Source organism: Neomonachus schauinslandi, chromosome 13, assembly GCF_002201575.2.
Source record: "Neomonachus schauinslandi chromosome 13, ASM220157v2, whole genome shotgun sequence".
Classification (NCBI taxonomy): Eukaryota; Metazoa; Chordata; class Mammalia; order Carnivora; family Phocidae; genus Neomonachus; species Neomonachus schauinslandi.
This window is the reverse complement of record NC_058415.1, coordinates 66,530,371-66,549,487: the sequence shown is the minus strand read 5'-3', so window position 1 is coordinate 66,549,487 and position 19,117 is coordinate 66,530,371. Positions and strand designations below refer to the sequence as shown.

Here is a 19,117-nt window from a genome sequence, read left to right as displayed (position 1 = left end):
ATGTTATGAGGTAAGCGCTTATAAATAGATGTGAGCTTGAACTTGGGCAGACTATAATATAGCATTAATTATAAAACACACAATCATCTCCAGGAAGAATCATGGAAGCTTATTTGCTGCCTGTGAAATTACAGTTACTCTGACCGGGAATCCATCGTTCAGTAAGTTTACTGAGCGTGACACCTTGGCTTAGCTGTTGGAAAGATGGAAAGGGCATGCAGTTTATAAAATCAGCCAGGGTAAAAAGCTTGTCAAAATGTATTGTCAGTATTTTGGTGAATACTTTATGTGGCTTCATTAATTCAAAGTTATCCTCTGCTCTGTTTATCTGCCCTTCCTTGTCCTGTGATGGTGAAGACTTGGGGTGTATTGTGTCTCTGACTTAGGGGTAAACTCCATTTCCTCGTTCCACTTCTAGTGCAACTATGTGGTCCCTGCCACGCTGGTCATTATCATCTTCATCTGCTTCCAGCAGAAGTCCTATGTGTCCTCTACCAACCTGCCTGTGCTGGCCCTTCTACTTCTGTTGTACGGGTAAGGCACCTCTTGGGGGGTGGAAGGCATATGGTGCCCAGAGTCCGAGGGAAGGCAGGGGACACCCAATGGACATTTGTCTTTGTGCCTTACCAGGTGGTCGATCACACCTCTCATGTACCCAGCCTCCTTCGTGTTCAAGATCCCCAGCACAGCCTACGTGGTCCTCACCAGCGTGAACCTCTTCATTGGGATCAACGGCAGTGTGGCCACTTTTGTGCTGGAGCTCTTTACCAACAATGTGAGTCCTGCAGGAAGAGCACCTCCTGCAGGGACGAGCCTCTGCGAGCCAGAGGACCGCGCCACATCATGATCCTACACCACTTGTCTGTGGTGCTGACACCGCAGACCTCTCTGTCCTTCAGATTCTCTCCTCTCTGGGTTTGCGTAGCACCTCTTTCTCCTCCTTTTCCTTATATTTCTCTGATTGATCAAACCCTTTGGTTTCCATTGACAGGTTCTTTTGTACTCCTTTCTCTTTCGGTGCTGCTCTTCCCAATATGCGGTGCTCTGCCATCTTTGCTTTCCACTTCAGATGCGTCTCTGTGTGATGCTGTTCATTCCCGAGGCTTTTACTGACTGCCCTCTCTGTGTCTGACGTTGTTATCTCCCAGATCTTTGCCTTTGACCCTGATTGTTCCCTTGAACTCTAGTCTCACGTTTTCACTTGCCTAGCGGGTGGCTCCATTTGGGTTATTTCCAGATACCCCGGACTTGACCCGTCCTCGTCATCTTCTCCCTCAGGACCTAGTACTTGTCCTGCCACTCCTGTCACACTAGATGGCACTACCACCCACCCGGTCACCCCGGCTGACCATAGTATGGGCATCATATATACTTTGCTTTTGCTTATTTCCCACATTCCACTGTTTACCTTGTCAGTTCTTCCAGTTGCATGGCTTTTTAAGGGTCTCTGCCCATTCCTGTTGGCATTGTCTTTGTCCAGACACCTTAACTTAGCACGCAAGGCCTTCAGAGCTGTACGGCCCTTCCTGGCCGCATCCCGCCACACCCTTTCCCGAGGCTCTGTAACTTCATCTGAGTTGGTTGTTCCTTAAACCCTCCATTCTCCTGTAGGTCTGACTTCCTTTCTCTCACTAACCCCTCAAGACGGCGCTCAACTGTGAAGCCTTCCTTTCCTGCCCTATGGGAGGTGCTCTCTCTGTCCCCAGTGCTCCCAAAAGCCCTCACTTCACGCCTCCTGTACAACACCTCTCCAATGATGCACTCATTTCCTCCAGAGTAGAGACTATTTATTAACCTTTGCCCACCCTGTGCCCTAGCACAAGGCATTCAGCCCACGGCAACGTAACTGTTGGATGTTTGGCCACTGGCTTGATGTACACAAGAAGAATTGTTAAAATGCCAACAAAATCCTGAAGCTGAAATATGGACCCAGACATGAGCAATTTGCTTTTGAAATGCTAAGCCAGTATTTTATTATGGATTTGCTTCTGATTAAACATAACCGTGTTTCTAAACTTTGCTCATAGTTCTCCACACTCATAGCATTACTGCAAATCCTCTAAAGAGGAAATTTTATTATGTTATATGTCATCAACTGTGGCTACCACTCTTATTGGTGTCTGAATTCAAAGGTTCAGTTTGACCTCGGGGAATCACATTTTTCTTCTCTCCCGTTATTGCAGACCTTGATATATTTTTAGCCTAAACCATAAATGACATTCAGTTTCTCTCTCACTATATTTTTCTTAGAAGCTGAATAACATCAATGATATCCTGAAGTCCGTATTCTTGATCTTCCCACATTTTTGCCTGGGACGGGGGCTCATTGACATGGTGAAAAACCAGGCAATGGCTGACGCCTTGGAAAGGTTTGGTGAGTGACAGCAGCGGCTCGAGGGTGCTTGCCTGGAGATGGCCGTTCTCGTGAGCCTCAGTTCTCCGGACTTTGGGGTTGGAAAGAGGCTGGTGACGGGGCATAGGACTTCCCACCACTGAGAAAAGGTTCATGACAATGAATCTGGATGTGGCATGGGTCTTTGGATAGAACATTCGTCTGTGTCTCAGATAGCATTGAGAAAAAGGAGAGGGGAGGTTTAGAGGTAAGGACAAAAACAGTGGCTTTATCCTGAATCCAGGGCATAATGCCACTGGTTGCATTTGTTAGCCACTGGAAAACTCAAAGCACAATTTGAGAATTGGATACAGGCCAGAGAATCAGAAGGAAGGGTGCAAACTTTGGCTCTGACGATGAGGAAAATCATGGGCCTTTTACACAGTCTATAAAAAGGGAATTTACTGCAGCTCTTTCTGTCTTTAGAGTCTTTAAAAATATTTCTCCTGTAGCCACATTACTATTCTTTATCCACTGGCTCATATAGCTAGATGGGCCATGTTATTTAATAGACATAGGAGAGGAACTTTTTTTTTTTTCCATCTAGCAGGTACAAAGGAGATACATAAGGAATGTAAGGAATATTCCCATAAAGCCGGGTGATTTAATTGGTTCACTAGGTTATATTATATGCTACTGAAAGAGGCATCTTTTTTTTTTTTTTTTTTAAGATTTTATTTATTTATTTGATAGAGACACAGCGAGAGAGGGAACACAAGCAGGGGGAGTGGGAGAGGGAGAAGCAGGCTTCCCGCCGAGCAGGGTGCCTGCTGTGGGGCTCGATCCCAGGACCCTGGGATCATGACCTGAGCCGATGGCAGATGCTTAACGACTGAGCCACCCAGGCACCCCAAGAGGCATCTTTTTAAAGTGCTCTCTAATCTTCCTTTAGTGAAACTTACAGTTTGCTAAAATACCCTAGAAGTTACCCTGGATTGCTTACCTTTTTTAAAAAGGATTTTCGGCATGTCTCATTTAAAAAGGAAACATAAGATATGAAATTATAGGTCTAATACATGTTGATTCTGAAATTCTGACTGATAATGAGTCACAATATATTTTCCCAAAACCCTACCCTAAATCAATCACTTCCTTAATTTTTCCTCCTTGTCATAGGCAATAACCATTGGTGTTTCTAGGAACAGAGGTAAATTTGAGCCTGAATTTGAGGAAGGACCATGGTCTTTGGTGCCTCCATTCTAACTGGATCTCTGCATTGTGTCTACCAGGGGAGAACCGTTTTGTTTCGCCACTGTCTTGGGACTTAGTGGGACGGAACCTCTTCGCCATGGCCGTGGAAGGGGTGGTATTCTTCCTCATCACTGTTCTCATCCAGTACAGATTCTTCATCAGGCCCAGGTGAGCTTTTTCTCAGAACTCATGGAGCATCTGGTTGAGGGTCACAGAAGAACACGGGGAATCACTGGTCAGTGGTGGTTGCATTGCATTCAACTCAAGATGATCCAGCTAATTTTCCTAATGTGGGCATTCTCTAGCCCACAGCACTGCTGATCCTAAAAACTGTGGAGAGTAGATTTAAAGGACTTCCTTAAAAATTGGATCTTTGTCTTGAAAAATACCTTGAAATACTGATTTTTCTTAAAATGTTTCTCCCAAGACCTGTAGATGCAAAGCTTCCTCCTTTGAATGATGAGGATGAAGATGTGAAGCGGGAAAGACAGAGAATTCTTGATGGTGGAGGACAGAACGACATCTTGGAAATCAAGGAGCTGACTAAGGTGAGGCAGTGAGTACAGGCTGTAACAACTTGTCTTCAGTTTTTTTTCAGCTTTATATGTTGGAAATGAGCATTTTTGCTGATTTGATTAATGAAAAGAATATGTGCATCTAGACCAAACTTCTATCAATTTAATTTTATTTAAGATACACCGAGGGAACTTCTTAATTAAAGAAATCCTACTGAGAATACTTCTGTAATGTGAAGTCTGGTTCTCAAGTATATTTGTTTCTCACACTTACATTTATGTGTTTGTTAAAACATACTAAAATTGTATATCCAGTCAAAGCCGAGGTAGGAAGAATAAATGGTTGATTTTTGAGTATCATGGTCTAAAAAGCTGGTATGTCTCTGTTGCTCAGGAGGACAGTTTGTTTCAGCCCACTCTAGTTCACTTTTTTATAATATGTACAATATTTGCAGTGTTTGGATTATACATTTTGGCCCTGTAGAATTTTTTTTTTAATGTAGGCTCCATGCCCAGCGCAGGGCTTGAATTCACAACCCTGAGATCAAGACCTGAGCTGAGATCAAGGGTTGGACGCTTATCTGACTGTGCCACCCAGGTGTCCCTAGAATTTAATTTTTAAAATGCCTACAATATCAAGTAAATGAAAAATTATGTAGATATAAATGACCAATGTCTCTTAAAAAGGTTGGTAATAGATTAAAAATAAAAAATCCACTTTTAAGCTTTTGAATCATTCAGACACAGAGACAGATCATGGCTCTTGGCATATCAAATATGTGACTTATTTTTATTGATGAGCCTTGCTTCGTGGTGTGTTTGGGTTATAGTTCCCTCTTCCCCAGTTGCTTGTGATAGTTGTGATTCACTATGGCTCTTGAATTTTTGCATTTTGTTGGTTGCAGATATATAGAAGAAAGAGGAAGCCTGCCGTTGACAGGATTTGCGTTGGCATTCCGCCTGGCGAGGTAAAGGCATTGTCTACCCTGTACTTGGCCCTGTTAATTCATATTACCTACCCAATCAAACAACAATGTCTGTAAGGCTTGAAAGTTTTTAAAGCTTTCTCTATTTATGTCTATATGGAGCAATCCGTCATTGAGAAGATGTCAAAAAGCAACAATTTTGGATAATCTCAGGCAGTTTAAGAAAAGAATGCACATCCAGAATGTGTCTTTGTGATCCATTCAAGATGAGGAAATTCAAATAGATTTTTTTTTAAGTAGGTTTTTTTCTTTTCTCGTTCATGTTTGTGTTCTTTTATGCCCTTTAGGCAAATTAGGTGGTGAAATGTGACTTGGTTGGCTTCCATTACTGTTTTTTACACATTAACTTTGGCTTCAACCTGACAGCTCCAATAATATTTACAAATATGCTCAATATGTCTCATTATAAATGTTTATTTAAATATTTATAAAGTTCTTAAACCCCCCCCCAAATTTGACTCTTTATTGACATTTAAGAATGTTTTAGAGTCGTGTCATCTCAAAACTAAGCTGAGGTGACTATTTTATAAGGGTCATTTATATTCAGATTATTAGAAGTTTGCTTAAACAGCTGACCCAATCTCTTTCAGTGCTTTGGACTTCTGGGGGTTAATGGGGCTGGGAAATCATCAACTTTCAAGATGTTAACTGGAGATACCACTGTTACCAGAGGAGATGCTTTCCTGAACAAAAATAGGTGAGAAAAGACGTGGACTGTATTTTGCCACAAAGACTTTTTTTTTTTTTAATTTAAATAAATATATTTTTATTTTTCTGACTATAACGGTACTATGTAATTTATAAAAATGTTGAAATAGATAAAGTGTAAAGACAAGAATAAAAATCATCCATAATCCCACTACCTGAAGATAACTACTATTTACATTTTTTTTCTCCCAGTCTCCCTCTATTTTTTTTTTTAACAGCTTTATAATATATAAATTTTACATAGCATATAGCATAGTATAATTTTACATAGCATATAGTTTACTTGTCTTAAGAGTACAGTGATTTCTAGTGATTTCTAGTCGATTTACAAGGCTGTGCACTCATCACCACAATCCAGCTTTAGAACATTCCCACCACCCCCAAACTCTCTATTTTACACATATAAATGTACTGTAAAATTGAGATCATACTATATCTAGATTTTTGAAATTAGTTTATTGAGTCTAGTATGGACATTTCTTAATGGGTTGCATATTCTAAGATGTAGCCTTTGCGTTGCTGCCTAAACCCCCCCTCCCCCATGTACACTTATCTGCAGTTTATTTAATCAGTTCCTTATTGCTGGACATTTATTAGTTTCTGTTTTTGACTAGGTAAATATGTCCTTGCGTTCATCTTTTATTTCCTCAGGGAACATTCCTACAAGGTAAAAGGGTATGTACTTGCCAAATTGCCCTCCCTAAAGGGTATCAATTATCGAGGCCACAATAGGCCATTATCTGAGAATGCACAGGTCACTAAGCAATCTGATCTTTAGGCGCACCTCCACTTTAGAGACCTATTAGGCAATGTTACCCTTGGGTACTCTAAATATGTGGGGCTTCTCTGGGCTTTTTATATGGAGAGGTGGTGTAAGACAGTGGCTTTTGAACTTTTCTGACCATGACCCATAGTAGCAAATACATTTACCTCTCAACCTAGTAAATACACAAAATCACATAAATAGGCATATCTTAAAAAAAAAAAAAAAATCTTATCGTGACCCACTAAATTTATTTTGTAACTCACTAGTGGGTGATGACTCACAATTTAGAAATAATAGATAGGGGGCTAATAGCCAATAAAATTGAAAAGAGTGAGGGACTTAATGTACTCATGGGTCCCCTCTTTTGTCTCTTATCAGTTTTTTCAGTAGCAGGGTAGAGAAGGTTTAAGAGAACAGAAATTCTGGAATAGCAGGCCTAAGACTGCGTCTGCTTCCCCAGGCTTGTTCCTTCTACCAGGTTCCTGGGATACAAAGCAATGGGAGCAATGGGCTCAAACTAAGGTTTATCACAGTGACCTGTTGTAAGAGCTGGCTTGGGCAGTGTTGCTGGGAGGGCCAGGCACAGCATGTGGGCCTCTCAATCATAACTCTGGAAAGGGCTGGACCTGGGAGTGTGAAACAGATAGGCAGAAGGGAATGAATACTGCTAGAAGACCAAACAAAGGCCAAACGCTGTCCAGAGGTGGCCGATGTGCAGCCAGCAGACTGGATGGGACACTGAGCTTCTCCCACATCAAGGATTCTTAACCTGAGATGGGCCTCATTGGGCCCAAAAGCTGCTTCCACCAATATATTTAAAGCTGTGTATGTAGATATATTTTTTGGTCACCAGATTTTCGGAGAGCCTGTGATCAAAAACAAAAGCAAAATAAAACAAAGATCTCCAAAACAAAACCCTTAAAAACCAGGAGGGTGCCCGGGTTGGGTAAATAGTGGGACCAGGGGGTCTAGACCATGTTGTGGCTGAGTCAATGTATAGGCAGCAAACAGCAGAGGGAGGGAGGTCACACCCAGATTTGCTGGGCCTCCTCTGGGTCTGAATGGCCATGAAGGAGACTTTGGAGTAACAGAGTACTTGGTATGTATGACTGGATCACAGGGCCAAGTCTGGGATGGAGACTTAGTGTTAAAGCCCCAGGATTGTGTGAGTGGGATTGTTGGTAGAGGTAGTGCTGCAGTTGGGATGGACTTGGGAATCTTGAAATGGGACTGAGCCTGCAGATTGAGGTGTTGGGAGAGCCAGGTGCAAGCAGTAGGCAGGACAGAGGCGGGAACCCTGACTGCCAGAGGGGCTGGCCTCTGGGGGGTGGGGGGCGTGGGGTAGAAAGATTATTCCTTCAAGCTACAGCAAGTGTGCTCACTGGTTATTTTTGTCATGTGCAAGCATGCTTTATAGGAACATGAGACAAGACTGTCCGATCAGAATCTCTCTAAATGCTTGAAACCTGACCAGTTTTTCCTTTGCAGTATCTTGTCAGACATCCATGAAGTCCATCAGAACATGGGCTATTGCCCTCAGTTCGATGCCATCACGGAGCTATTGACCGGAAGAGAGCACGTGGAGTTCTTTGCCCTCTTGAGAGGAGTCCCAGAGAAAGAAGTTGGCAAGGTACGGTGGGCACCAGAAGCCAGCCTGCCCCCTTCGGCAGGCTGACAGTATACCTTACAAGTGACCACTGGCTTCAGGCTCTTTTTATGCATGGATGCAGCAATATGAAATGCTGGCTCTTTGCACCTACTTTGCAGGGTGGGAGTCCGTGGGGGTGGGGGTGGGGGCAGGGGTGAGTGGACAGACAACGTGCTGGAGAGCAGAGAGGAAGTGCCCACTCCCACGAGTCCTTTCCCCCTGCTTTTTGGCTCCTTGGCACTTGATATTATAGAATCTACTAAGTGAAAAGAATTTTCCTAGTTCTACTCTGTAAAGAATCATATACAAGTGTAAGAAAGCATGATTAACAAATCAGACAAAAGTCAAGGTCCTTTTTATTACTCTAGGTTGGTGAATGGGCAATTCGGAAACTGGGCCTTGTAAAGTATGGAGAAAAATATGCTGGCAACTACAGTGGAGGCAACAAGCGCAAGCTCTCAACGGCCATGGCTCTGATCGGCGGGCCCCCTGTCGTGTTTCTGGTGAGTATGACTGTGCATGGAGCACTCTTGTTTGGGCCTGAATGGAAAACATCACTTCCCTGAAGTCCTGTATGTCTAGGGATATTGCCGGACTGGCCATCCTTCCTCCGACCAGGAATGGCAGAGCAGCCTTAGAAAACCAGAGGGAAGGAAGTTCCTTTGTTCTTCTTGATACACATTGGGGTGGCTTTGCCATGCCCTCTGATGCTCCAAAGGGGAGATGCTCCAGGGCCCTTTTTTCTCTGGTGTTGGGGTACCCCGGCAACGTGTGGCTGAGTCTTGGATATGTGATTTGACCTTTCTCTGGAACATTCTTTCTGACGATCTATGTTTCATCTCCTGAAGATGGAGATTGTGGACACAGCTTCAAGATCCCCAGGGTGGCACCTGGGTCATTGTCCTAACATACAAATAGATGAAAAACAGAAGATTAAACTGGACATAGCCCCTTGACCCGTTTTCTTCTGCCTGGAAGTGATTACAGGAAGAAGCCTTGGGTTAAGGCTTTAATGTTATCTGGACCATTTGGATCTGCAATTTGTTTCTCTAAGACTAGCAAGTACAATATAACAGGCCAAGCTGTAATGAGCTAGAATAAAAAAAGAAGAAAAGTAATTTTACCCAAACCTTATATGGACTTTAATAGAGATTTCAGACAAAAAGAATTTTTAGTGTGTACTTGTCAGTCATGAAAAGATGATTGAAACTAAATAGCTTTTTCCTTTCCCTTTCTATTCATTTGGAGAAATTTAATTTTACAAAAATTTGAGTTTCCCACTTGAATGACACATTGGTAAGAGTGAACTGGTTACAAACAAGTATGCATTTTACTGCTGTATGTGAGGTCTGGTTCTTTGGTCTATCAAGAAATAACTAGACCGGTAAATTGAAATTTAGGCTCTTTTAAAGATGCTTCTGCATTTAAAAACAAATCTATCTTTGTGTTTTAACAAATAATAGGACTTATTTTATTCTAATTACAGGATGAACCTACCACAGGCATGGATCCCAAAGCCCGGCGATTCTTGTGGAATTGTGCCCTAAGTATTGTCAAGGAAGGCAGATCAGTAGTGCTTACATCTCATAGGTCAGTAGTGAAGACTTGGCGTGGCATCTGTGTTGTGTTTATTTAAGGTTTTCCAAGTAGCAATGTGATCACTGTATAAAAAATAGAAAGTATAGAAAGGCAAAGGGAAAATGTGATAATCACCTGAAATTCTATCACTAGGACACAACCATTGCTGTCATTGGGCTATATATCTTTGCAGTTTTCCTGTGCAAATCTGTACACACACACACACGTACACACACACACACCAGGCATGTGTGTGTACGTGTGTGTGTGTATTTTTACAAGCAAAATGCAAGCTTTGTACATACACTGTTCTTTTTCACTTAATATTTTGTGAACATTATTTCAAGTCAGTACATTTAGATGTGTCATCATTTCTTACAGCCCTGAGTAGGCAGTATTCCAATAGGAAATACCCTAATTTATTTAACTGTTCCTCTTTTTGTAGATATTTGGACTGTTTCCAACTTTTTTTTCTTTTTTATAAGTGTAAACAGCATGGCTGTAAATAGCGTTATCCCCACATCTTGGTGTATTTGTCATAGGAGGCAGTTGTGCCCTAGGAAGCTGGGAATCTATTTCCTCGAAATTCCAGATGTCCTATGATGTTTGGATGGTTAGAGGAGCATCTTTCTAAAACAAAAATCTCTGTTTTCCCACAGTATGGAAGAATGTGAAGCTCTTTGCACTAGGATGGCAATTATGGTCAATGGGAGGTTCAGGTGTCTCGGCAGCGTCCAACATCTGAAAAATAGGTAACAAGGATAATTTCTTGGGGATAACACCTGCTGAGAACACTTGTGCTTATTCTTTCTGTGAGCATATAAATGGTGGCTCTAAAATAAGGGGAAATAAACTGACCAAAATGGTATAGTGGAAAGAATGGGGGCTTTGAAATCAAACAGACTTGACTGATTTGAATTCTCTTTACCTTTTCCTGGTGTGCGCCCTTGGACAAATCACTTAACCTTTCTGAGTCTGTATCCTAGGAATATCTGCTTTCTGGCTTTGCTAAACAGATGCGGTGGGGAGTTTTACACATGTCAGTATGGTTAGGCTTTGGAGTCCAACACAAACGAGTCCACATCCTGGCCCTACCACTTAGGAGCTCTGTACCATGGGCAAGTGACTAACTCCCTGGGCTTCAGTTTCTCTGTAACATGTCAGACTTCACGTGTCCAGGGGAGGATCTAATGGAATCGTGTGTCCGAGGCACTTGGCATGGCACGTCATGTAGAATAGATACTCAGTAAATGGTAACCAGTTCCTTCTCTCAGATACTTATTCTGAGAAGTTTCCTGAGGATCTTCCATTGGTTTTTTTTCCCTGCTTTCAGGTTTGGAGATGGTTACACAATCGTGGTACGGATAGCAGGGTCCAACCCTGACCTGAAGCCTGTCCAGGAGTTCTTCGGACTTGCCTTCCCGGGAAGTGTCCTCAAAGAGAAGCACCGGAACATGCTACAGTACCAGCTTCCATCTTCACTATCTTCTCTGGCCAGGATATTCAGCATCCTTTCCCAGAGCAAAAAGAGACTCCACATAGAAGACTACTCTGTTTCTCAGACAACGCTTGACCAAGTAAGCTTTGAATGTCCAAAACAGATTGATTTTTCAGGGTGAAGATTCCTGATTCCTCTCCCCCACTCCCATTATGGGTCCTAGAGCAGATTTGACTGAGCTTGAATTTCTGATTTCCAACAAGCTGTGCTTTTTACTAAACCGCTCTGAATGTGTAAAGGGAGATGATTCTATCTACTTTAGAGGGTTATTGTGAGAATAGGTTGTAATAATAATCACAGTAACTATCATTTTCTGAGTACCTACCATGTGCCAGACATTTTGCCAGGTGTCTTATCCCATTTTAAATTAGATAACATCAAGTACCAACCGGATTCTGGCACTTAGTAGCTATTCAGTAAATGTTAGTTTATGTTTCTCTTCCCTTTTAATCAGGCCTGTATGAATCAAAATAGACGACCGAACAGTTGGTGATTTGAGGGGCAATAGGGAAGCTCAGTTTTTTTTTTTTTTTTTAAAGATTTATTTATTTATTTATTTGACAGAGAGAGACACAGCGAGAGAGGGAACACAAGCAGGGGGAGTGGGAGAGGGAGAAGCAGGCTCCCCGCAGAGCAGGGAGCCCAATGCGGGACTCGATCCCAGGACTCCGGGATCATGACCTGAGCCGAAGGCAGTCGCTTAACCGACTGAGCCACCCAGGTGCCCGGGAAGCTCAGTTTTTAAATGGTTAAGGCTTTTTCCAGGTATCCCCGTCCCCCTCACACACAGTTTTCTACTTAATCTACTTATTTGATCTTGTGTTCTGCTACCTGAATTAATCTCCACATGGTGAAATGCAATCAGAATAAAGGAGGAGCAAGTAGAGAGGTATTTACAAAAGTCCACCTTTCTTTTGACAGGTATTTGTAAACTTCGCCAAGGACCAAAGTGATGATGACCACTTAAAGGACTTGTCATTACACAAAAACCAGACAGTAGTCGATGTTGCAGTTCTCACATCTTTTCTCCAGGATGAGAAAGTGAAAGAAAGTTACGTATGAAGAATACTGTTCGTACAGGCTGACTAAAAGAAAGGAGGAACTAGCCCTTCCTTTGCACCATGTGAAGTGTTCCAAAAGAAGAGCTGGACGTTTTTTGTGGGAAGAAGTAAACTGGATACTGTACTGATACTATTCAATGCAATGCAATTCAATGCAATGAAAACAAAATTCCATTACAGGGGCAGTGCCTTTGTAGTCTATGTCTCGTATGGCTCTCAAGTGAAAAAGACTTGAATTTAGTTTATTACCTTATACCTACGTGAAACTCTAGTATGGAACCCAGCGGACATATGGGTTTGAAATCACACTTTTTTTGTTGTTGTTGTTCCTTTGTATTCTCACTGGGGTTGCAACAATAATTAATCACGTAATCATGGCCAGTGATTATTTATCAAAATCAGAAGGCGTGTTACATCTTCATTCATGAAGCCGTGCCATGCCAGGAGACTGGTTTCCCGGCGACACATCCATTGCTGGCGATGAGTGTGCCAGAATGACTAGTGCCAAGTTGCTCAGAAAGCCTGAAGGACCGTGGTGTGTCGTGCACACTTTTGCAACAGCTGTTCTGCTTCAGAGTCCATCAGCATCGGTATCAGGTGACAGAATGGTGCCCTGGACGGGGAAAGCCCTCCATTGTTTCCCTCTTTGATGAGCTGCTCTGGTGTGGCCGTAACATTGCAAGTGTGGGTAGCTCAAGACAGGTGAGACTTGGTTCCATGGGTCTCCAGGGCCATTTTTCTGGGACTCTTTAAATATACTTAGATCCTGGTAAGCAGCAAAGAGCCGCCAAACTGTTGCGGCTGCAAGCTGCTGAGGCCAGGTCACGGGACTGAAGAGCTGGCTTGTTCAAACCTCGGGAGGCCTGTGTCCATTTGTCCTGGTTGTCTGCTAACACGGTACATTGCATCTCAAGATCATCCTGTTTGACCCAAGTGTAGTGTTATTTCTGGCTTTTTAAATTAATCTAGAATATGAAAGGATAGAGTTGTATTTTGACAAAAATCTTTGTACTTTTAATGCTGTTTGGAATCTTAAGTTCTGTCAGTGACTTGTGAATCCCTTGGAATGGCCTCTTTGTAGAACCCCGTGGCGTAGAGGAGTGGCCCCACTGCCTCACTAGCTTTATTTCTCATGGAAGCTTGCAGAGGAAACCTCTGATTAGTGCCTGGTGACCAGAAAACAATGCGGTGGTCAAGATCTCATGACAGCATTATATTTGAGTTTCTTTAAGATCATTCAAAATACTCTTAATCTCCGCTTGTTAATCAAGTATTTTTTGAGTGTATGTTGTAGCTGAATTGACCGTGTATGGATGGATTGGGTCTGGAGGAATTAAGTCTCAGTAGATATCCTGTGCCATGTTACTCAGCTAACAGGTTTACAAATATAGGTTTTGTTGTTGTGGTTGTGGGATCCCAGTGAATACTGGGCAGCCTTTTTTTTTTTTTTAAATAGCAACAGTGCAAAAGCCAAAAAAGTCTGTCATAAGGGTCACAAAACTAAACAATGAATACTTTCACAAAAAGATCAATAACTTTAAAACTTGTTGAGTAACACAACTTGTGCTTATGGGTATATTTGGTACTGTCAGAAAATTGGCTTTGAAGATCTTAGATACCCCATTCTGACAATCTCAAATTTTTCATCTCTTCAGTCCTGAATTTCTCATGAAAAAAATAAAAACAGCAAATGCCCCCACATGAAATACATTTGACTTTTCTGATCCAGTCTTATTTTTTTAGTCAATAAACACTTTAAAAAATATTATTTCACTAATGCTTAATGTGATCTGTCTTGAGACAACAAAAATATGAGGGAAGTACTATTGGGTGAACTTCAAGCCATCTTTCAATATCATTACTAATTTCTTTTTCTAAAATTTAAATACTAACTCTAAAGGTGTTAAGATTTCACATCTATTTCAAATCTGTTTTTTAAAATTTACAGAAAGTTATCACATAACTTGTTTGGCAAAAGAAAATGACTTAGAAATTAATGCCAATATTTTCTAAAATGATAAACAAGTAATGAAGGCCCATTTCCAGTAACTATTGGCATGATGAGGTCATTACATTTTGTGCAGCCTTTAATGATATAAAATTCATAATTTAGTTTCTCCTTATTTAATATTTTTCAAAATCAAACTTTTGTTAGTTTTCCCATTTCACTAGAATCGTGTTCTAATTCTCTATTTTATTAAATCAGTGAGCAGCTCCTGGCTCTAATTACTCTGACTTCAAGGCCATATTTTAAAAAATTCAAAAGAGACTGTGAACTGTTTTGGGGAAAAAAAAAAAAAAAATTCAATATAGATTTCCAAGGATCTCTTGCTGAAGCTAGAAACAATCTATAGCTACACCCTGACTTCATTGTTACCTTTTAAACTACCCAAATAGTAATCTTCTACATTTTCCTGTGTAAACCTAATTATAGTAGAATTTTTTACCAACTCTACTCAAGTAAAATTTCTATATATTCCCTGTGGAAATACAAGTATGTGAGTTTCAAAAATTCTCAAAAAAGTGTCCAAAGGTTGCCGCTTTTGCTGCTTTTGGACACCTTGGAAACTTTATTATCAACTGTGAATATGAAAAATACAAAAGAAAACAATCACAAAGCCCTTTATACATACATAAACATCCAGCACAGCTCATTGTTAAAAAACAGCCAAACCTCAGACTACTGTATTTCAATCTCTGTACTGAAAGCGTGTGCATTGTGGTGATTAAATGTTGCACGTCTTTCATTCACTGTAATCATTGACGAAAGGGATTTGTCTGTTTTCTTCTCGTGGTTGTATATATCAGGTAAATTTTTTTCCAAAGAGCCATGTGTCATATATAATATTGAACCACTTTGATACTGAGATACTAATTTGTACCCTTGTTACTATTTACTAGTAATAGTACTCTAGTAATATAGCTCTAATTCTCTTCAAAATTGTTGCATCCCTTTTATAGAATGTTTCTATTTCCATAAGGATTAAGTATTCTCTCTTCTTATACCCTAGGATGAAGCTATGTTTTTGTGCTTTTTCTTTATCATTGGCTCTTCATTCCAAGCACTTTATGCTGTCTCTAATGGGATCTATTTTTGCACTGGAATATCTGAGAATTGCAAAACTAGACAAAAGTTTCACAACAGATTTCTAAGTTAAATCATTTTCATTAAAAGGAAAAAAAGAAAAAAAATTTTGTATGTCAATAACTTTATATGAAGTATTAAAAAAAGGCATATTTCTATGTTGTAATGAGTCACGAAATAAAGCTGTGACAGTTCTGCTGGTCTATGCAAATTTATTTCCGTGCATTCGTAGCACCACCTACTGTTAAAGCTTGTAAAGACATTAGGAAAGTAAGAAATGTCCACTTGTAGTGGGAAGCTCTTTGATTCAAGGGTAGAAATTTTAGAAAAGGCTAAGTGTCCTGTTACGAAAGAGAACTGAGGGGAGTACTTAGAGATAAAGGGTGTTTACACTTTCATAATTCAGTTAAGATAGTAAATAATAAGTTTAAGAGGTTTTTAGGTAAAATGTATTCAGCTTACTGATTTTTGAAGCTAGAGCTGGAAATACTCTGTAGCTCAGTTTGCCTGAGAAAAACCTCACTGCTTTATTTGGTATTGAAGCTACAAAGGCCGCCTTCAGAGGTCTTTTGTTCGTTAAACTGAAAATACAAGGACAGCGTGTGCCAAGTATACTGGCAAGGTCTGCGGGATTTGGTGGCCTGGGTGAGCACGCAGAAAAAGTGGAAAAAGTAGAGGAACATCGGAGGTGCCTTCCCTTTCTCCTGTAGAAAGTGCTGTGCGGTCGAAAGCCACGGTTATGTGGGGCTGTGACGAGACATATGGATGTAATTTTCATAGCTCACTAGCAAAGTCTCAGGAGAGATGTCTGCTTATCTCGGTACCTGAAGAATCTCCGTCAGACTCCCCCTCGTAGGCAGCATGGCGGAGTTGTGGGGCCGCCTCTAACGGCCCTGAGGACAGGTGCCGAGTGGTCCTTTGCTAAGGCGCGCATCCCACTGCATGCGGAGGAAGGATCTCGGTTTGTGAGTGAGCCTTCTTGAGCACTTGGAATCAGCATCGCAGCTGTCTTTCCCTCTTAAAGTTCACATTACAGCGACGTCAATGAAATGATAGAAAGCTGTGTTTCTTCGTGAAAAAGGACAATCGAGAGAAGAAAGCTACTGAAAGATGAAAAGGCAAGTAATTTAGATAACCATGTAAGTCACCCATGAGTCTGGAGGAAAACCTTCTATCTAGAGAAGAGCCTATATACACATTTGTAGGTTCAAAAGAACCTTGGAACCTTTGAAATGGTAATGCATATATTAAATACGAAAAGGTAGAAAATTAGCTACCTTTTTCAAGTATTTTACTGTGTTGTCAGGCACTTCACTTACTCCCTAATTAGCTATCTGCCCTATGAGGTAAGCAGGACCATTTGATGTGCAAGTAAACTGTGGCTCAGTGGATAAAGAACTTGTTTAAAGTTAAGCTGCTACCAGACTGGCAGAGGGTTCTTTCTGGTGAAGGTGAGTATAAGTTACAATTGCTCTCATAAAATCCGCCAGGCATCATGATACAATAATTTAACCAGTATTTATTGAACTCTGTTGTGTGCCATATACCTATCTAGGTTCTGGGGTGCAGTGTTGAAGACTGAATTCCTGCTTTAATGAACTTAAATTTCAGTGGAGAAATCATACTCGCATTCACAATGGATGTGTAGACAAACACATATAATAAATTCAGACTACAGTAAGTGCTAAGAAGAAAATGAACCATGGTTATGAGTTAATGATGGAGATGAGTCAGAGATGGCCGCCTGAAGAGTGACATTTGAGTTCAGATCTGATCAAATAAGTAGGAGCCAACATTTGAAGGTGGGCAGAGAGAATGTTCCTGAAACAACACCTGGTGCAGAAGCCCCAAGTGGGAAAAAGGTTGGCAGGTTGGGGAAGGAGAGAGAGAATTCCAGTCTCTGGAGTGGTGGAGGGGGCAGGAACCAGAACCTGTAGGGCCTCCCAGGCTATGTTAAGGTACCTGGATTTCATTGTTTGTTAGTGCAATGAGGAACCACTGGAGAGTTTTAAACAAGGTAGTGGTTTGATGTAATCACTGTTTCAGAAAGAATGCTGGCTGTATGGGGAAAAGGGACAGAAGGGAGGCTAAGATGTTGGTGGGTTGGGCAAGGGTGTAGCAACAGACATAGGAATAGTAATGTTCAGGATCTATTTTAGAGACGGAGCCAACAGGAATTACCGACAAGCTCCATGTAGGGGTTGAGGGCAAGAGCTATCAAGGTGACTTCTAGTTTGTGACTCAAACTAGGTAAATGGTTGTGTTAAAATGGCCATTCATACTTCAGTCTGGTGCTCAGGAACAATGATGGGAAAGAAGATAAAAATGTGTAAGTCATCAGTACGTATATGGTTTTTAAGCCTTGCGACTAAATGGGCTGACCTAGAGAGAATGAAGATAGAGAACATTCCTGAGCCCTGAGATCCTACCCACATGTGGAAGAGAAGCCAGCAAAAGGAAGAGAGGGACTGGCCAGTGAGGAGGAAAACCTGAGTTTGACACCCTATACTGAAGCTCAGAATCAAGTGTTCAGGAAGGCAAACACTGCTCTCAGTGTGTCCCAACACTGCTGAGAAGCAAGGTAAAGGCAGAGAAAACGACTGAATTTGGTAAGACAGAGGTCCTTGGTGACCTTGAAAAGAGTCCTTTCAGTAGACTGACAAGGATTAGGTTGAGGGAAGAGTAAGAGGTAAAGATGGGGAATATACGTGTAACTCTACTGAGAGTTCTGATTTACTGTGAAGCAGAAAACATGACAATAGTGGATCACAAAGCTTTTATTTGGATTCTTGTCTGTTAATAGTATACGCTGCACCTGAACACCCATCTCACCTTTCAATTTTTTGTGGTTTTTTTTTTTTAATCCTTTTAAGACATTTCTTCTATCCGGAGTCTTATGCTGTACTTTGTTTTCCAAGTTTCCCTTAGGACAGCTACTTCATGATTTACTATTTTATACTCACAATATGTTTTAGAAACACAAAATAATATGGCTCGAAATATAGACTATCAAGAGCGCTTGTAATTACTAAACCTAGTTTTAGAAGGCAGGTGCACTCAACTAAAATGGAAATTAAAGGTGTTTGAAGAAAAACCTTAGAATATGTGGTGGTACTGAAAACTTTCTGGGATGATTATGTTATCTTCTTAATGTAACTTAACATTTACAATAAAGTTGTTAAGTTGTTACCGTGTCACTACCCTACAATGACCCAGTAAAAGCTCTAGAAAAGAGTGCATAAATACAAAACACAAATAAAAAAAACCTGCAGAATGGGTATGTAGGCTTTTATTCAGGCAACCATTCTCATAACCATAAAGATCTCTTCAAAACAAATAGCTGTCCCAAGTATCTGTTAGTGATCCAAAATTAACAAAAATTAACTATAAATGAAGACATTTCAGCACATAAAACAAGTCTGAAGTTTTTAACAGAGACCTAGTTACATTATTTTCGAAGTTCGAGGGACTCATAATTAATGTGAAAACCGTAATTAATACGGATGACACAGGTGACACTGGACTTAGCCAAGATAAAGAAATATATTTGATCTTAGATTAGAATCCCATTTGATCACAAAATAAACTTTACTGAGCAAAAATATTTTAAATCTCAGAAAAAAACAGACATGAAAAGATGCAAAAATATTTTAAATCTCAGAAAAACAGACATTATACATAAATGATTT

At 40.9% G+C, this 19,117-nt stretch overlaps 1 protein-coding gene across 1 annotated transcript in view; it reads left to right on the top strand.

Moving 5' to 3' along the window:
* LOC110581396 (phospholipid-transporting ATPase ABCA1) overlaps window positions 1–15,623 on the top strand; it is a 127,742-nt gene extending 112,119 nt beyond the window's left edge. Inside the window, 13 exon segments of the mRNA XM_021691219.2 lie at window positions 419–534; window positions 631–775; window positions 2,251–2,374; window positions 3,622–3,751; window positions 4,011–4,131; window positions 5,004–5,066; window positions 5,675–5,781; window positions 8,047–8,188; window positions 8,575–8,709; window positions 9,693–9,796; window positions 10,444–10,536; window positions 11,118–11,361; window positions 12,204–15,623. Coding sequence (XP_021546894.1) covers window positions 419–534; window positions 631–775; window positions 2,251–2,374; window positions 3,622–3,751; window positions 4,011–4,131; window positions 5,004–5,066; window positions 5,675–5,781; window positions 8,047–8,188; window positions 8,575–8,709; window positions 9,693–9,796; window positions 10,444–10,536; window positions 11,118–11,361; window positions 12,204–12,344 — 1,665 coding nt within the window. The 3' untranslated portion in view covers window positions 12,345–15,623.
* Window positions 15,624–19,117: the final 3,494 nt, after the last annotated feature.